General features: G+C 62.0%; 1 protein-coding gene across 10 annotated transcripts in view; it reads right to left on the reverse strand.

The window, feature by feature from the left end:
* Positions 1-808: 808 nt before the first annotated feature.
* The window catches only part of BCAN (brevican), a 19,306-nt gene continuing 4,035 nt past the window's right edge, over positions 809-16,079 (reverse strand). For 3 of the 10 annotated variants that reach the window (XM_040452612.1, XM_040452609.1, XM_040452611.1), the window contains exons 2-14: positions 13,176-13,285; positions 12,217-12,591; positions 11,716-11,890; positions 11,325-11,452; positions 10,532-10,825; positions 8,399-8,620; positions 7,295-7,918; positions 4,064-4,171; positions 3,411-3,569; positions 2,744-2,826; positions 2,219-2,363; positions 1,548-1,738; positions 809-1,243 (exon numbers count right to left, since the gene is read on the reverse strand). In XM_040452612.1, the coding sequence (XP_040308546.1) occupies positions 1,139-1,243; positions 1,548-1,738; positions 2,219-2,363; positions 2,744-2,826; positions 3,411-3,569; positions 4,064-4,171; positions 7,295-7,918; positions 8,399-8,620; positions 10,532-10,825; positions 11,325-11,452; positions 11,716-11,890; positions 12,217-12,591; positions 13,176-13,266 (2,700 nt within the window). In that variant the 5' untranslated portion in view covers positions 13,267-13,285 and the 3' untranslated portion in view covers positions 809-1,138. Of the gene's footprint in view, positions 1,244-1,547; positions 1,739-2,218; positions 2,364-2,743; positions 2,827-3,410; positions 3,570-4,063; positions 4,172-4,824; positions 5,374-6,018; positions 6,114-7,294; positions 7,919-8,398; positions 8,621-10,531; positions 10,826-11,324; positions 11,453-11,715; positions 11,891-12,216; positions 12,592-13,175; positions 13,286-13,377; positions 13,502-14,194; positions 14,417-14,667; positions 14,836-16,079 lie in introns of those variants that run through there. The other 7 variants (XM_040452604.1, XM_040452606.1, XM_040452607.1 and 4 more) reach the window with 6 other exon arrangements.

Below are 16,079 nucleotides of genomic sequence, written 5' to 3' on the forward strand. Positions count from 1 at the left end.
CACGAGGCCCAGTAAGGCACAATCCTGTACACGCACACTCGCGGCCGCTCGTTCTCTCCAGTTCTGAGTGACCTCACCATCTCAACCTCCGATGACTCACAGCCCCCGGGGTCAGCGCGGCACGGCCGGAAGTCACCCTCCGCCCGGCAGCCCGCTACCCGCTTCCCCGCCCGACGGCTGCGAACCAGAGGTCGCGGCGCCCCCTGGCGGTCCCCCGGGACTCTTGCGACTCCCGGCGCCGGGCCCGGCGCACGCACGCGCACACGGCACCCTCAGGCCGACGTGCCTGAGTTCACAGCGCCCTCTGCCGGGCACGGCCTGGGAGACCTACCAGGTCACTCCTTGAGCCCAAGGCCACCGCAGGGCTGGGGACCCCTCCTCTGCTTCTCCCTTCCCGCCTCTCTTCTTCCTCTGCTGGAAGCAAGCCCCCCTGCTGTCTAACCCCCCCCCCCCCCCCCCCCCCGGTTCCCCCCCCCCCCCCCCCCGTGGAAGCCTCGGAACTGGGACACCAAAGCAGCTGGGTCTCTGCTTTCTCCATGGCCCTCGGTCTCTCTCCCTCCCCAGACTGAGCTCGTCTAGGTCGGCTGGACCCGCACTCTGAGCACTCCAGCTCCTTCCGGACACGCTCCCACTCCCCCGATCCCCGTGAGCTCCCAGGTATTCTGTGCCAGGCACTGTTTTATCCACTGGCATCTTGGGGACCGCTCTGACCTCCGGAAGTTAAACACAGAAGGGCTGTTTATCCTGGGAAGTCCAGCCCCACCCCACTTTCCTTTTTCTCTCTCTCACACAGAAACATCAACCTTGCTTGTGCTGAAATGCAGCTTTATTTCCTGCTGGTTTGGCAGGTACCCCATCCTGCAAGCCCAGTCCCCTGGGAAGCCCGACGGTGGGCAACGTGCCCCCCCCCCCCAGGGGATGGCAAGGAGAGGGGCAGCTGAGGCACTTAGGGGCCTTCCCCGAGGCCCTGAGGGGAGAACCTGAGCCAAGGCAGGGGGGAGAGGGTCTAGTCTAGGCTGGAGCCGCCCAGGTGCTTCCCACAAACCCCTTGAGGCACTGCCGCCTGGAGGGCAGCTGCACCCTCCCAAGTGGTCAACCGGTGATGGGGAGAGGGCAGTGCCGGGTAAGGCCTTGCTCCCTAGGGGCCTGGAGAGGGACTGGAAGGAGGGGCCAAAAGGTCCTTCCAGCGTCCCAGTAGCCTCCCCTGATGTCCTGGGGCCTTCGCCAGGTGCAGAGCTCGAGCCTGGGAAAGACACACACACTCACGCTCTCCCCTGGGCCCCTCCTCCTCGTCTCTTCTCAGAGCCTGCGCCCCGGGTGTTACTGCTCCCTGAGCCCCGGTTAAAGCACTGGTCTTGGCTCGGCCACTGTTCTCAGACATCGGCGCTGAAAGGGACCCCAGGGCATCCAGCCCAGCTCCTCTTCTTTGCCTCACAGACGGGCAGTGATTACTCCAAGGTCACACAGCCAGTGACCGGCAGAGCTAGGACTAGAGCCCAGGGCTGCTGTTGCCTAGTGCCCCCCACCTGCCTCCCCCTGGCACTCACGGGCCTGCGGGGCACACAGGAGATCTGGGGGGGCTCCCAGCGGCCATCCTCCTGGCAGCGGATCAGTGGCTGGTTGCGCTGGGTCAGCCCCTCGCGGCACCGGTAACGAAGCACGGTGTCGACTTCATAGCGCCGTCGTGGGCGGCCAAACACTTGAGCCAGGGGCAGCTCTGGCGGAGGCCCACAGGACACTGCAGGGGGGACACAGTCAAGATCTGGGAGCCCGGCTCTGCGGGTGACAGCTCCCAGAGTCGGCAGGAGGAGGAGGAGGGGGTGGGCCACAGGGTGATGCAAAAAAGAGCAGAGATTCCTGGTGGACCACCTCGTTTGTTAGACGTCCCCTTGCCTATGGCCTGGGACACGTTGCTGACTCCTCTGTAGCTTTGCCCCCTCCTTTTAACTTTGAGTTGATTTGTGTATTTATTTAGAGAGTGCAGGGGAGGGGCAGAAAGAGAGGGAGAGAGAGAATCCCAAGCAGGTTCCCCCACTGTCAGCTTGGAGCCCCCTGCGGGGCTGGAACTCACCAACCCTGAGATCCTGACCTGAGCGGAAATTAAGAGTCAGTGGCCTGTCCAACGACTGAGCCACCCAGGCGCGCCGCCCCCTCCTTCTATACACCCAGCAGCCACGGATCCCCCTGGCGCCCCCTCCTCCCCCTTGCCCGGCCTCACCCAGACCCATCTTGCAGGTGTAGGACAGGTGGTAGTTGCAGGGCACATCACTCCATTGTCCCTGATCGTGCCACACCATGACCACGCAGTTCTCCCCGGACAGGAAGTAGCTGTCAGGCTGCCCAGGGTTCCAGTTCTCATAGAGCTGGGGGGACGGGGTGGGGGAGGCCGTGAGGACTCCGGCAGGCACCGCAGCGAGGGGAGGGGCGGGGGGAGGGATGGACCTAGAGGGCCTGAGCAGGAGAAGGGGGGGGGGGTGCGGGGAGCCCTAGGAGAGAGGAGACAGGGGGATGGGGGTAGGGGTCCAGGAGGAGAAAGGACAGGTCGCGGGCTTTGGCGGGGAGGGGTAATGAGAGCCAGACTGGAAGAGAGAGAAGCGCACGGAAGGGAGGCGGGGCCCGGGGAGAAGAGCGGAGAAAGGGCCAGAAAAAGGAGGGGGGGAGGGATGGGGTCACTGGAGGTGGAGGGCAGAAGTGCTTGGAAGAAGCGACCGAGCCAGCTAGAGGGGCGGCCGGAGCCTCTCACCAGAGGGACGCCATCTGACCACAGGAAGTCGCCTTCGATGGTCCGGTCGTTGAGCCCGATCCACTGGTACTCGCGGTATCGACCTGCGGAGGAAGCGCGGGCGGACGAAGGTGCGCAGTGAGCCCCGCTGCCAGCAGGTGGCGCCGCTCCCCGTTACCGGCGGCCCGCGCGCGCGAGTCCTTCCCGCCAGACCCACCCCGCGCTTCCCTGCTTTCCCATCGGCCCATCTGCCCGCGGACGGGTAGAAGGCAGGGGAGGGAGGAGGGGTTGGGGAGAAGAGAAGTGTCACCAGGGCCAGGAAGGGGAAACTCTGGGGAAAGAGCAGAGGCTTTCATTGAGGTCAGAGTCGGGACCCGCAGAAGGAGGCGGGGGGGGGGGGGCGCGGGGGGGGGGGGGGGGGTGCAGTCTGGCCGATGCAGGTGTACTCCCCGCGCCAACCCCAGCCCTCTCGGCCTGAAGCCCCCCTACCCACGTGTGGAGGGAGCGAGGACAGAAAAGGGAATGAATGAATGGATGGATGGATGAAGTAAACCAAGTAATGGGTACCTGAGTTAATGAGTAAGGGAGTTAATTAATTAACACACTCACGCATGATTCATGATGAGTTAATGGGTGAGTGCGAGAGAGCAGGTGACGAGGGTCCCCTCCAGCCCCGTCCCCAGCCCACTATTGATGAAGTTCTGCTCCTCGGGCGTGCTGATGCTGGCTAGGTGCGCGCCGTACATCCGGCACTGGGTCTCGGCCTCCTCCCAGCTCCTCCGGGTAGAAAAGTGCTTGTAGCAGGCGCCCTGGAAGGCGTCCCAGCCCGGACTGCAGAAGCGTAGGCCTGGGGCGCAGAAGGGTGGGCAACTGAGGCCAGGAGGGCCAGGTCCCCTGGAGGGGACTTGAGGGGGCGGGCGGGACTAAGGTGCCAAGGAGCCAGGAGGGCATGAGGGGAGAGGGGGAGCCAGGAGGGGGGCCCTGTGCAGGGGGCCTTGATGGCTTCCTCCTCTGGGCCACAGGGACTGCCAGGGTGAGGGCTGCGGCCCCAGCCTGGGTCCCCCCAGTCCTCCACCCCAGAGGAGGGCCGCGCCCTCCTCTCTTCCCAGGAGAGAACTGGCAGGAAACCGAGCACCCCTCCCACAGGGGCCGCTCCAGAAAGGCATTTCTGGTCCACTTGACAGATGAGGACATTGGCAGGGCTCGGAGAGGTTGTGTGATTTGCCTAAAGTGAAGATTCAGGACAAGGCCCGTGCCCTCCCTCCCGGCTCCAGAGCGAGCACATTGTGGCAGGGGCCAGGCTCCAGATCCGCCCCCACCCCTGCCGCTCACCACACTCACCGACATCACACAGGTCCCCCCCATAGCCAGGCAAACACAGGCAGCGGACCCCCTCCTCCTCCTCCAAGCATGTCCCACCATTGTGGCAGGGGCTGGGGACACAGTCACCTGAGAGGGGAGAGAAGTGAGGTGGGCGGAGCAGGGGAGCACAACTCTGCAGCCTGAGCCCCCCAGGAGAGGGTTCGGCACGTCCACGGCCCCAACCCCCTTGTCCTGAGAGCTATCACAGCATCTTGAAGTCAGCCCAGCCCTCAGTTCCGGTGTCTCTCCCACCCTGACCCCCCTCACCACCTGCCACTTCGGGGTCGACTCAGCCCCGTGCTGGCCATTGCGGTGCCCCCTGGCGCGGGCCCAGTCTAACAGGGGCTGGGCGAAAGCGGCCAGAAAGGCCCTCAGGACCCAACCCCACCGAAGGGAAAGAGGCTGGGCTGTCAGTCGTGAGACCCGGACTCTTATCTGGCTCCTGGCTCTGCCGAGTGACATTGGACAGGTCACTCTTCCTCTCTGGGCCTGGAGCTTGGTTCCCCACCGCCTTGTCTTTGTGCCGGGTCCCTGCACAGTTTTGTGTGGTTTCGGTGGGGGCTGGATGAAGCGGGAGGAGAGGAGAATCGCCTCAGCAACAGTGAGGGGTGGCCTGCCCTTGACTGCTTCTGGGACCCGATATTGGGGTGGGGGTGGGGGGCTAGCTCTCCCTCTTACTCTCTGGGTAGAGTCAACAATCCCAGAAGCTGATAGTGAAGAACCAGTCCCCTCCCCAGGCCCCCTCTGCAGGCCAGTCAGCCTACCCCCCTCCCCAATCCATCTCTCTCCCTTCTTCTGACACTCCTCCAGGCAGTCCTCTTAGACTGACACGCTGCCCTGAAGGCCTGCAATCTGTTGTCTGGCTGGGTCTCCTGCCTTCTCCTCAGGACTCTCTCCCTCTGGGTCCTGGGGTGGGAGGCGGCTGCCCTAGACCAGGCGTGGGTGCTGGACGGGGCAGATTCCACTCCTTCTGGTCCAGGAAGAGGAAGATGGCCCCACAGACTGACAGTGCAGGGCTGGGCTCTCAGCTTGGGAGGTAAAACCACCCCTGGGCGGGACTCTTCAGACCACGCCATACCCCCGGCAGCCAAGGGCGAGGCCCACTGTGCTTCCCTCCGCCTGGTGGGGGTGAGAGCAGAGGTAGGGGGAGGAGACGCTGGAGTCGATTCCAAGAATTTTGCTGGGATGACCTCGCTGTTTGGGGTGAAATGAATCAGCTGTTCCAGCACCACCACCCTGTCACCTCTCCTCCTGCCAACCGTTTCTTCCAGGCTGGTAGCACCAGCTCCCTGGGCAAAGGGGGAGGGGAGGTGTTTTATTTAGCACCAGGCCCCGCGGAGGGCAGGAGTCCTGCAGCCCCTTCTGTTCCTCACCTCTTGCCTGCACCTCTGCGTTCAGCCAGCCAGCCCTGGGGAACAGAGACTTCTACACTCGGTCCCTGGTTGTCCACCCCAGGCCAGAGGTCCCTCCCCTGAACCAGGACCGACAGCGTGGGGGCAAAGGAACTCCTCTTGAAGGAACTTTCTACTCTTCCTTCCTCCCCCTTCTTGGGGCCAACTGCTACACACAACCACAGAGTTCTTCACTCCTGCTGTAACAGCAGGGCCAGAGGACATCCCTCACCCAACAGGTGGGGTAACTAAGGTCCTGCAGAGACTTCCACTGATGCTTCTCTTCCCACCAGACCCCCTCCTAACCCACACGGCACTGAACTCCAAGGCCAGCTGGGCAGGGAGCCAATAGTTGAAATAGGGGAGCCTGGGTGTGATGCAGGGGCCCCTAGCCAGCCCTGGACCATGCAGGAAGGGCTGTCGGTCCTGGGACTGGGCGGATCCCAGGCGTCTCCAGGGATCCCCACTGGGAAGCTCAGCCTTCCCTGAATGGGTAGGGCGGCTCTCAGACCCCAGAATCTAACTCCCCACTCCTCCCCCCACCTCTACGTTCCTTCTTCCTCGCCTCCTGATTTGTGTCTTCGCCAGCATTAGGGACTTGGAGATCCTTTGGTTCAGGGAGGGTGAGACCATTCTTCCTAAGGGTAAGGTGAGCTTTAGTGCAGGGGTTAGTGAAGAAGGGGGAGGCTGTGGGCAGGGGGATGCTTGTTAGATGCCGTCCCCCTGCTGAGTTGTGCCGACGGGGGGCTGGGGTGCCTGGATGCCAGTTTGGGCCTCTGTGCTGAGATGGACTTTCTCTATCACGAGTCTGTATGTGTGGCTCTAGATGGCAGCCATCGAGATGGATCAGAAATGAATACAAGCACGTGTGTGTGTGTGCGCGCGCGTGTGCGCATGCACGCACACACCCCCACCCCCCCACCCCCCCACATTCAGGCTGGTGGGGATCCCCATCAGGAGTGAGGGACAACCCATAGACCGATGGACAGCGACTTCAGCTTTGGACTCTCAGCAGCCAGGAAGAAAGGCAGAGGAGAGCTAAGGGGAGCACGAGGGAACAGGGAGAGATGTTAGACAGGAGGGCAGGAAAGGGCGCTGGCTGAGGATGAAAAGGAGGAGGCAGAGAGGCATGGAGAGCAAGGGACACGGGCGAGCGAGGGAGAGACATAGCACAAAGGGAAGCATCAGAGAGCTGCCTCCAACACAAATCCAGGGAATGAAAAGGGCAGACAGCTGGGGTGCAGACAGAGGGTGCCAGAGTTTTGGTTATAAAGTGGTTTAATAGAGATTTATTTCCAAGGCTTGTTTTCCATGAAACAGTCGAAAAATACTTCACAGAAGTAGTCGCTTAAGGCTCTGTGGGGGTAAGGGCTCTCCTAGACCCCAGCAGCTGACCCCAGGCCTCCCTGACATCAGTGGGGTGTCTGAAGGGGAGGGAAGGGGGCAGTAGGGGAGGGGCCTGAGCCCCGAAGAGTAGAATAGGGACCCAGGAACCCCTATCACAAGAGGAAGGAGGGTGCTCTGTGGGGCCAGTAAGTCACCAGTGGAAAGCCAAGGGCAGGAAGGAGTCCCGGGTGGTCAGTGGTGGGGCTGGAGTCACGGGGTAGGGCCATGGCACTGGGGGTCGTGAGGTGAGAAATCAGAGAGCTGGTGTCCAAGGTTGGAAACCCACAGGCAGAGGTGTACAGGAGAATGAAGACGAAGGACAGGAGAGGCCGGGGCAATGGCGGTTAAAGGATCATGGGTCATGTGACCCAGAGCTTCAGGGGGAGAAAGGGGAGGAGGAGGAAGAGGGAGGTTGAGCCTTGGGCGAAGTTACCTGATGAGGGGGCCACGGCCACTCCACCTTGGCTGGCGCTGTCAGTGGGCAGCACTGGCTGAACCCGCACTGAGGTCCCTGCTGGGACAGTTCTTCCAGTATTCTCTTCAGAGGGGGCCTCCAGTTCCCTGGCACCCTCAGGGGCCCGTGTGGCTGGAAACAGGGCAGGGGTATCCTCAGAGCTCCCTGTCTCCTCACTCTCTCCTCGAGGGACCCCAGACAGCTCAGGACCCCCGGCCTCCTCCCCCACCTCTCTCTCCCCAACCGGAGTGGGAGGTGGTGGGTAGGCCACTTTCCCATTCGTGGGAGTGGGCAGAGTCGCAGTGGGTGGCCCAAGGACCCTTGGAGGCCTGGGAGCCTCTGGCTCTCCATCGGGAGGTGGTGAGGCACCAGGCTGTAGGACTGGCCTCGCTGGTGGTGGGGAGGCATGCAAGAGTGACTCCTCTGGGGTTGGCTCAGTGGGGAGAGAGGCCTCTGGGTCTGGGCTGCTGAGCTCGCTGGGCCAGGCCCACAGGGCCTCCTCCTCTGCCTCCTCCTCTTCCTCCTCTTCATCTTCTTCCTCCAAAGCCTTGCCTTCCTCTTCTGAGGACCCCAGGGGAGGGACGATGGATTGGCTTTCGAATTCTAGACAAAGCATAGGTGGTTCAGCACCAGGGACAGCACCGGCCGAACGGAAGACGGAAACTGAGGGGAAGAAAGGCGGGGCTGGGGAGGGGGAATGGGAAGGGAGGCCCGCAGCGGGTGGGGGGGAGGGGGGAGGCCAGGAGGAGGCTGCCTCTGCTGCCACCAGAAGACCTTCAACTTGAGCTGAACTGTCATTAGCCCGGCACAAAAACATCGTCACCGTGTCTCCCTCTCCTTGTCTTAAAATTCTCTAGTCTATTTTGGGTAGGCAAGGAGGAGGAGGGAACAAAGGAGGGAGCACCCTGCTTCCCAGACCCAGAGAGTTTGGAGTAGAATGTGCCGGAAAGGCAAGGGGTGGGAGCGTACTGGAGAGATGCCCTGCATCACCGAGATGCTGAGAAGGGTCAGGGCCGTCAGGAGGCCGTAAGCCCAGGACAGGCGGCTTCACCCCCGCTTCTCTTACTAAGGGACTCCAGTTACCGAGGAGGGTCCTAGGGGCCTCCGCCGGGTCTTCTGGAGGGGACCTTGCACCTCCCCCATCCTCCACAATGGGGACGGAGTAGATGGCTCCCCGGGACTCGCTCTCCACAGCTTCCCGCGGCAGCTGGAGCTCCTCTAGGGTCTCTGTCACTGTGACAATGGCCTCCAGCCCGTCAGAGGCTGGGTCAGAGGCCTCAGGCGTGGTGGAGGGCTGGCCAGAGTCTGTGAAGAGGAAAGTGTCAGTGGGAGGTTAACCAGGTGGCTTTGCACCCAGTCACAGCCTGAACTCGAGGGCTCTGGGTTAGACTCAGAGACCACGAAATTCTCCCAGTTCTCACTCATCTTTCCTGTGGAGGACCCATGAAGACCCAGGAAGCACTGCAGGACTTTATCACTTGTTCCTCAGGCATTAATCAAGTGCCCACTCTGTGCCATGCCAAGCATTCTTCTGGGCACTGAGGATACAGTAGAGAAAAAAGCACCAAGCCTCCTGCCCTAAGGGAGTTTATAACTTAGCTACGTAATAAACAAACACACATATAACGTTACCATATAAAGAACACTTGGGTAGAATAAGGAAACAGAACGGTGGGAAGTACTACTTTAGATACAGTGGTCAGGAAAGGCTCAGGGGAGAGAGATTCCCTTGAGAAAGGACACGGAGGCAGAAGGAAGGACAGGTGGCCTCAGGACCTTGGGACACCTTGGGAGCAAGGTGTGAGGGCTCCCAGGGCTCCTGAGACTTTTGAAATGGAAGGGGCCAGGGGGCATCGCCCAGGAGAGCTGATGGCTGGAGTGCAGGAAGGACATTCAACAGTCACCACCCGAGGGTCTCAGCATCGGGGCAAGAGGGCAAAGGAAGTGGTCTCCCCATCCTTCCAAAAGCTGCTCCCTTCCAACAACAGGAGCTTTCGAATGGATTACCTCGTCTTTGGAGAAGAGAGCCAAGATCAGAAAACCAATGAAGCGGCCGCGGAACTGGGCTAAGAAAAGCCCCGAGGGCTGTCTGTGCTTAGCCAGACGTGCAAGCACAGCACGTCCTGCCCCTCCCCTCCCCGCGTCACCTGCTCCAGTGAGCCTCGCTCATGCCAGACAAGCAAACCTGTGTCCTTGCCTGCCTCTGTCCTCCACCTGTTCCCAACCTCTCCATCCAGCCCCTCTTTCTGTGGCTTCCTGGAACAGTGCTTGGCGCGTGATCAGTGTATAGACATGTTCATAATTACTATAATCATCATCATCCGCCTTTCGGTTGGCCTTTCCACAGGGACCTGCCTTCCTCTAGACTCCACTTCCCCACCGCTCCCTAGCCCCAGGCTGAAGATACTTGGAGATCTGTCCAATAGAAGTAATGCTTTTCTCTTAGTCTCTCTTCGTGCTGGGAGCAAGGCGTGTTGTCCTCCCTCAGACTGGGGGCTCCCAGGGCAGAAGCAGGCCTTCTCCCTTCAGAGTCGGAGCTCCCTGAAGGGAGAGGCTGTGTATCCTCCCTTCATTTTTGCCTCCGGCCCTTGTCGCAGTCCTGCGGGCTCACACTTCAGGCCAGGACCCACGCACCCCATGGCACTGCCTCCCTGATTGTCAGTCACTGGGGGTGCCTCTGGGGGTCCCAGGCACTGCCTTCCCTTCAGCCCCCAATATAAGATGTGATCAGGAAGCCATCTCTGCCCCCCAACTGTCCTTGAGGACCTGCTCCCTGTGGGGGGGAATTGTGTCTGTCCGTCAATACTCAGTGGTTACAGATCTGACACCCTCAAGCTGAAGGTTCTGGAACTCCCCCCCCACCCCCACCCCGTGAGGGCTCTTGAGGGCATCAGGTTAACTGGAACAGACCATTCGTTGGATTCAGAGAATGTCCATCATCTCTCTCCACTCATGCGCTGACCAGAAAAGGAAACCTATCCAGCTGCGCGGTAGGGAAGAGGCAGCTTTGACCCTGGAGAGACAGGCGCTCCCCGGGGCCACACAACCCAAGCCAGAGGGCACAACCAGAATGAGGACCCTCGGTGCCCAGCCTCCTCCAGGCGAGCGGCAAAGACCTGAGCAAACCCGGACAGAGCTGGGTGGGACCAGGGGGCTCAAGGCTGTCTGACCCACAGAGAGAGGGTGGGCGTGGCGTCTGCAGGGGGGCTGGCTCACCTCGGAAGCAGTAGACGTTGAAGCGGCTGTACTTGTTGGGGAAGCCGGTCTGGTTGGGGAAGAGGAAGAGAGTCTTGACGCCAGGCAGGCCCCCACCGCAGCGCTGGCTGGGCGTGACGATGGGGTAGCGCACGCTGCCATCGGCCAGCCAGCCGGGGCTGCAGCGGTCCAGGCCGCCATCCCAGGCTGCATACAGCTGGCCCGTGGTAGCGATCTCTGCACCCCGCTCGCGGCAGTATGCCCGTGCCTCCTCCAGCGTCAGCTTGTCTGGAGGGGCGCCCAGGAACAGCTCTCCTGGTAGGGAAGAGGGGGCCGGGTCACCAGGAAGTTGGGAGCCCCTTTGACCCTGGGCTCCCGCAGAGACCCTGGGCGGGCTTCTCTGGGCCTCAGTCTCCTCATCTGTGACATGGAGTCAAACGTCCTATTTCAAGGTCAAAGTTCGGGTAGGGCCTCAGCAGAGATGTTATTACTCAGAGGAGCCCGGCTCGACGTCCTCATTCCGCAAAGAAGGTAAGCGAGGCCCAGAGATGCTAAGAGGCAGAGACATACACAGCGGGTGGCTGCAGAGTCAAACTCAAACTCAGTCTCGTCCCACCTGGCGGAGGCCTCGGCCATGGACTTGCGTCCATGACTGTGTTTGGCGGGAGGGACACCGGTTGTTTCTTTGGAAACAACCCCCCTGGATGCCCGAGTGAACACACGAGGGACGACGGGTCCAGCACAGGCCCCTGAAGGACCTACAGGCAGCACCGGAGAACGGGCTCAGGCCTGGGAACGCCTCACCCCCAATCACCATTTAGGTCTTCAGCGTAGCAGTAGACATCATAGAGGTCATCCGGGTCCACCACGCCATAGTTCCGGACCCCAGGGAAGCCATCCATGTCTCCATAACAGGCCTCCCGTGGGGTCTGGATGGGATACCTGGGAGCGAGTACAGACGCCTTCACCAGGGAGCCATCCAGGGATGCCCCCCCCCCGAACCACACTGCCCTCAAGGTAGCCAGCTGTCTTCCCAGTTCTGCAGGGACACCCCCCAGGGCAGGGTCCTCACCTCCCTCCTTCCCAGGAGGCAGGGAGCGCCGCCGTGCGGCTGGCCCGAGGCAGTGGGCAGCCCCCCCGCAGAGACCGGGCCACCCGCCACCCCAGACACAACTAGAAGCCCCTGGTCCACAGCCCCAGCCCACCTCACGGTCTGGTCGGACAGCCAGCCAGCATCGCACTGCTCATAGCCCCCGAGGTAGGCGGCGTAGAGCTGCTCTGGGGTGGCGATGCGGGCTCCGATGCGGGCACAGGCCTCCTGGGCCCGGGCGAAGGAGAAAGCGTAGCGGGCAGAGCCCTCCCGGTAGAGAAAGACGACCCCTGAGGGGCAGACAGGAGCCGTGAGGCGTGGGTCACCCCCACACTGGCCTCCCCTCGCCCTCCTTGCCACTCCCCTGGACACAAGGGGGGAAGTCCACATCGTGCTCACTCTACAGCACGAGGGGCTTAAGTTAGACTGGGCAGGATTTCCTCCACCTGAAGACAGAAAGGAGGTGACAGGGGCCTGTGTCTACGCACTCCTTTTCCAGCTCAGTCTGTGCCTTCCACGTGTGTTTGCTTCCCCCTCAGACTGTGGGCTGGGGGGGCGGGGGTGCGGTCCTGCCCTCCCCTCCCCCCAGGAACCTCCCTCCGTCCTGCCCCCTCACCTTTGACCTTGACCTCCACGGCGTCGCTGCTGTCGTCTATGCCGTGCTGGACCTCGCAGCGGTAGATGCCAGAGTCGTTGGGCCGCAGCTCGCCCAGCGCCAGGGAGACGTCGGTGAGTGACGCCGGGTAGGCGGGCAGCGCCACGCGGAACCGGTAGGCCTCGCTCACCTTGACGCGCAGCCCCCGCGCCACCAGCACCTCGGCCTCCCGGCCCCCGGACAGGAAGGTCCACTTGACCCGCGGGGAGCCCAGCACGGCCCGGCGGCCCGGCGGCGGCCGCAGGTAGTGAACGTGGCACGGGATGGTGAGGGCGCCGCCCAGCACGCCCTGCAGCGGCGCGTCGCCCGAGATGCGCACGCGGAAGGCCCGGTCCTCTGCGGGTGGGCGGGCGGGGCCGGCTGGGACTCAGCGCCTGGGTCCGAAGGGTCCCCCCGCCCAGGTTTCCATGCGTCCCCCCCACCCCCACCCCCAGAGTCCTGCATCGCCACCCCGCACCCTCTCCAGATCTGTCCCAAAGTCTCCGGGTCGGCTCCGCCCCCAGAGTGGCCAGCGCCACCCCTCGATTCCCAGGCTGCACCCCAGGCTTTCTAACCTCACCCCCTGGGTCCTCCAGTCCTCAGAGTTTCCCTCAGAGTCACCTGCAGGATTTCTCCCCCTGTCCTGCCTCCCAGCTCTATTCATCCCTCCCGCACCCTAGAGACGGGCAGCCTGGCACTCCTGCCCCTCCCCAGCCCTACCCCCAAGTTCCCCCTCCCCTTCCCAGAGCCCACAGCTCATCCCTTCCTTACCTCCAAGTGTCCCAGGCCAGACCTTTCCCCACAGTGCCCCCCCCCCAATCCTATCTCCTCCCTGGGTCCCCCAAGGCTGGAACGGTTTGGTGGGACGAAAAGCGAGGCCATTCCCTTCCATAGGGGAGATGGAGGAGACAGAGACAGTGACCCTGAGTGGGGTCGCTTACCTGAGCTGTCCCCTTCCAGGGCATCAGCTGAGGCCGTGGGGCCCGGGGCCAGGGCCAGGGCTATCAGCAGGGGCAGGAACAGTGGGGCCATGCTCAGGCTGCTGGAGGGACTTGAGGAGGAGAGATGGGGTTAGACTTCAAGAAGGACTTCCCCCGGCACCCGAGCACGCATATCCTGGCCCAAGAAGCCCAGCGTCCCCACCTCACTGTTAACACCCTCGTTTCTGATCCTGTCTCCCCACCAGGGATTCCTCCTCCGAACCAAGACCTGGGCGCTAGTCAACTTGCTGCAAGTTCCTTAAGCTCTCAGGGTCTTTGTTTTCTTCCTTGTAAAAGAGCAGCATCATAACCACCTCGCAGGGTGTAAGGAGGCTATGTGCTTTCCACCCTAGGACCCCTGTACAGATGCACAGCGGCAGGCATACAGCAGGAGCTCACTAAATGCTCCCAGCAGGAGTGGTGGGTGCTGTTATACTTAACAATTCCCTCTGCTTTTCCCAGTGCCAGACTCCTTCCTCGAGCCCAGAGCCTCCTCCTGCCCCAGCACCCCTCCAACATTCCCTTCCTGGCCCTTCCTCCCTGAGTACCACACCCCCCGGGCCTCTTCCAGGAGGGCCTCCTAGACTGACCCTGGGCATTGCACAACTTCTCTCTAGCCCAACCCCTCCTTGACCTCTCCCTACCCCACCGTTACTTATAAGGAAACTCGTCTCTTTACTCCTAGCACCCTCCACCCCGTCCTTGGCTGCCTTCTCCCTTCTTCTTCCCAGCCTTCCTTTCTGCCTGGCACGGGCTTTCCCACCGGATCCCCTGGCTCAGAAACCAGCTGGGACAAAGCCCCTGTCTCTGCCAGTCTGGCTTCCATCCAGCCTCTCCCTTCCCCCCCGCCCAGTCCCAGGCTGGGGGGTGGGCTAAGGGAGGGTGAGAATAAATGGGAGGGGCCATCTCCCTCTTGCTCTCTTGGCTATCAGACACTGTGAGAACCCGGAATATTCCTCCGAAGATCTCAAAGCATTTACACTCTCATAATGGAGGGAGGGGGAGGGGGGGTGACATTGAGAAATGGAACCCAGAGAGGCAGAGAGGGACGGGGCTGACCCCGAGTCCCCAGCCAGGCCAAGTCAGGTACCAGCCCAATGAGCCTCCAGGAGTGAAGGCTGCAGGGCTAGTGTCCAACGTCACCCTTAAGGGCCGGGCTACACTTAGGAGAGCTTGAAGACCCCGCCATGGGGTAGGTCGACCTGCAGCAGGAGGGATGCAGGTTAGACTCCAGGCAAGACTTCCTACCGATCAGGCTCATTCCCACTCCAGGCCCATTGTTCAGCCTTCATCTTCTGTGCCCTCTCAGGCTCTGCCCTCACGCATGTCTCCCCCTTCCTGAGCCTGAGCTGCTGGGAAATGTCTCCCCCTGATCCCCCCAGGGAATCTCAAAGCCCCCCCACCATCACTGTAACCTCCATTTCTGCCACCACGGTGGGCTTCATTTCCTCACAGTCAGACTTGGGGAAGGAGTGACAGGAGCCAGATGTCCAGGGTCTCTCTCGATGGGGCCAGATCAGAGGACGCGGAGACCAGCTCTGGGCGCGGGAGCACTTGGGAGGACTGCTTTCTGGGGATGAGGGCGGACCGTTTGGCGTGAGCAGCCAGTGCCTGCCGGGTGCTGGGCAGACGGTTCGCCATCCATCTGAATGGGCCAGGCCCTGGGCCAGGCCCCTTCCTGGCGCCTTCCCTCCCCTCTCTCTGGGCTGGAGCCGGAACTGCTCACAGACCGGGTCCCAGCTCTCTGACAGGTGGCCCAGAAACCCATATATCTGGAGCCACTCTGGGACCGGCATCCTGGACCCCCCTCTCACCTCTGTTTTGAAGGTGACGGGACAGAGGGAGAAGGTCTGAGACCGATAAAGACCTGGCCACCCCGGACTATGGAGGTGAGCCCACCCCCACCTCCGGGAACGGGGGTCACTGACCAGAGAGGCCTGGATTCTGTGGTTGTCACAATTGGCGACCTCTGCACTGTCCCCACCCCACTGCCAATCCCCCTCAAGCTTGGGCTTCACCCCATCCTGTGCAGCTAGGAGTCCTGAGAAAACTTAGCTATCCCCTCTTCGGGCGCCAGCCTCGGTGCGGGCATTGGCCTCTGCACCCCCTCTGCTGTCCTCTGTTTCTGTCCCCAAGAGCTCAGCTGTCTTCCTGTCCCTTCCCCTCGTGCCACACCATCCCTCTCTCCAGCTCATTCTTTCCTGCTCCAGCTCTGGGATTTCGGCCCTTGCCTTGAGTTTCCCAAGACCAGCCTGTGTGTGTGTGTGTGTGTGTGTGTGTGTGTGTGTACCCACGGGTACACACGCCCGACACCCACCACCTCCGTGCTGAGTGGTGAGGGGGTGCTGACCCCCCTGCCCCCCGCTAGCAGTCCAAGGTCGGCCCCGTAGGAACTAGGTTCCAGTTCTCAGCGGGGTCAGCAGGAGGGAAGCTCTGAACTGTCCCCTTAGCCACGGTGTGAGCAGCAACCCGAATGCACAACGGCGGCCGGGCGTTCGCAGGCCCCGCGGGACCAGCTAGAGAAGTCACATAAACAGTGAGTGACAAACACTGTTAGGAATATCACTGCCCAACCACCGCAGCTGCTCCTAGTTCAGAATCTGAAAGGTGGATGGTGCTAAGTCAGCCACGAAAACACAGGCGCTGGTAATGCTCCGGGGGGGGGGGGGGGCCGGGGGGGGGGGGGTCCGTGGGTAACAGTGTCCCTTGACCTCACTGCCGTTATCTGGAATAGAAGTCACGCAGATACTAACAGCACTCACAAAACTGATGGCAAATCTCTTGGTCCCACTGGAAGCACGTGGGCAGAGCTATTCCAAGCTGAGAGGGATGTGAAAGGACGGGGGGGGGGGGGGGGGGGGGGGG

This window comes from Herpailurus yagouaroundi, unplaced genomic scaffold (genome assembly GCF_014898765.1).
Source record: "Herpailurus yagouaroundi ecotype Mexico unplaced genomic scaffold, PumYag 207, whole genome shotgun sequence".
Lineage (NCBI taxonomy): Eukaryota > Metazoa > Chordata > Mammalia > Carnivora > Felidae > Herpailurus > Herpailurus yagouaroundi.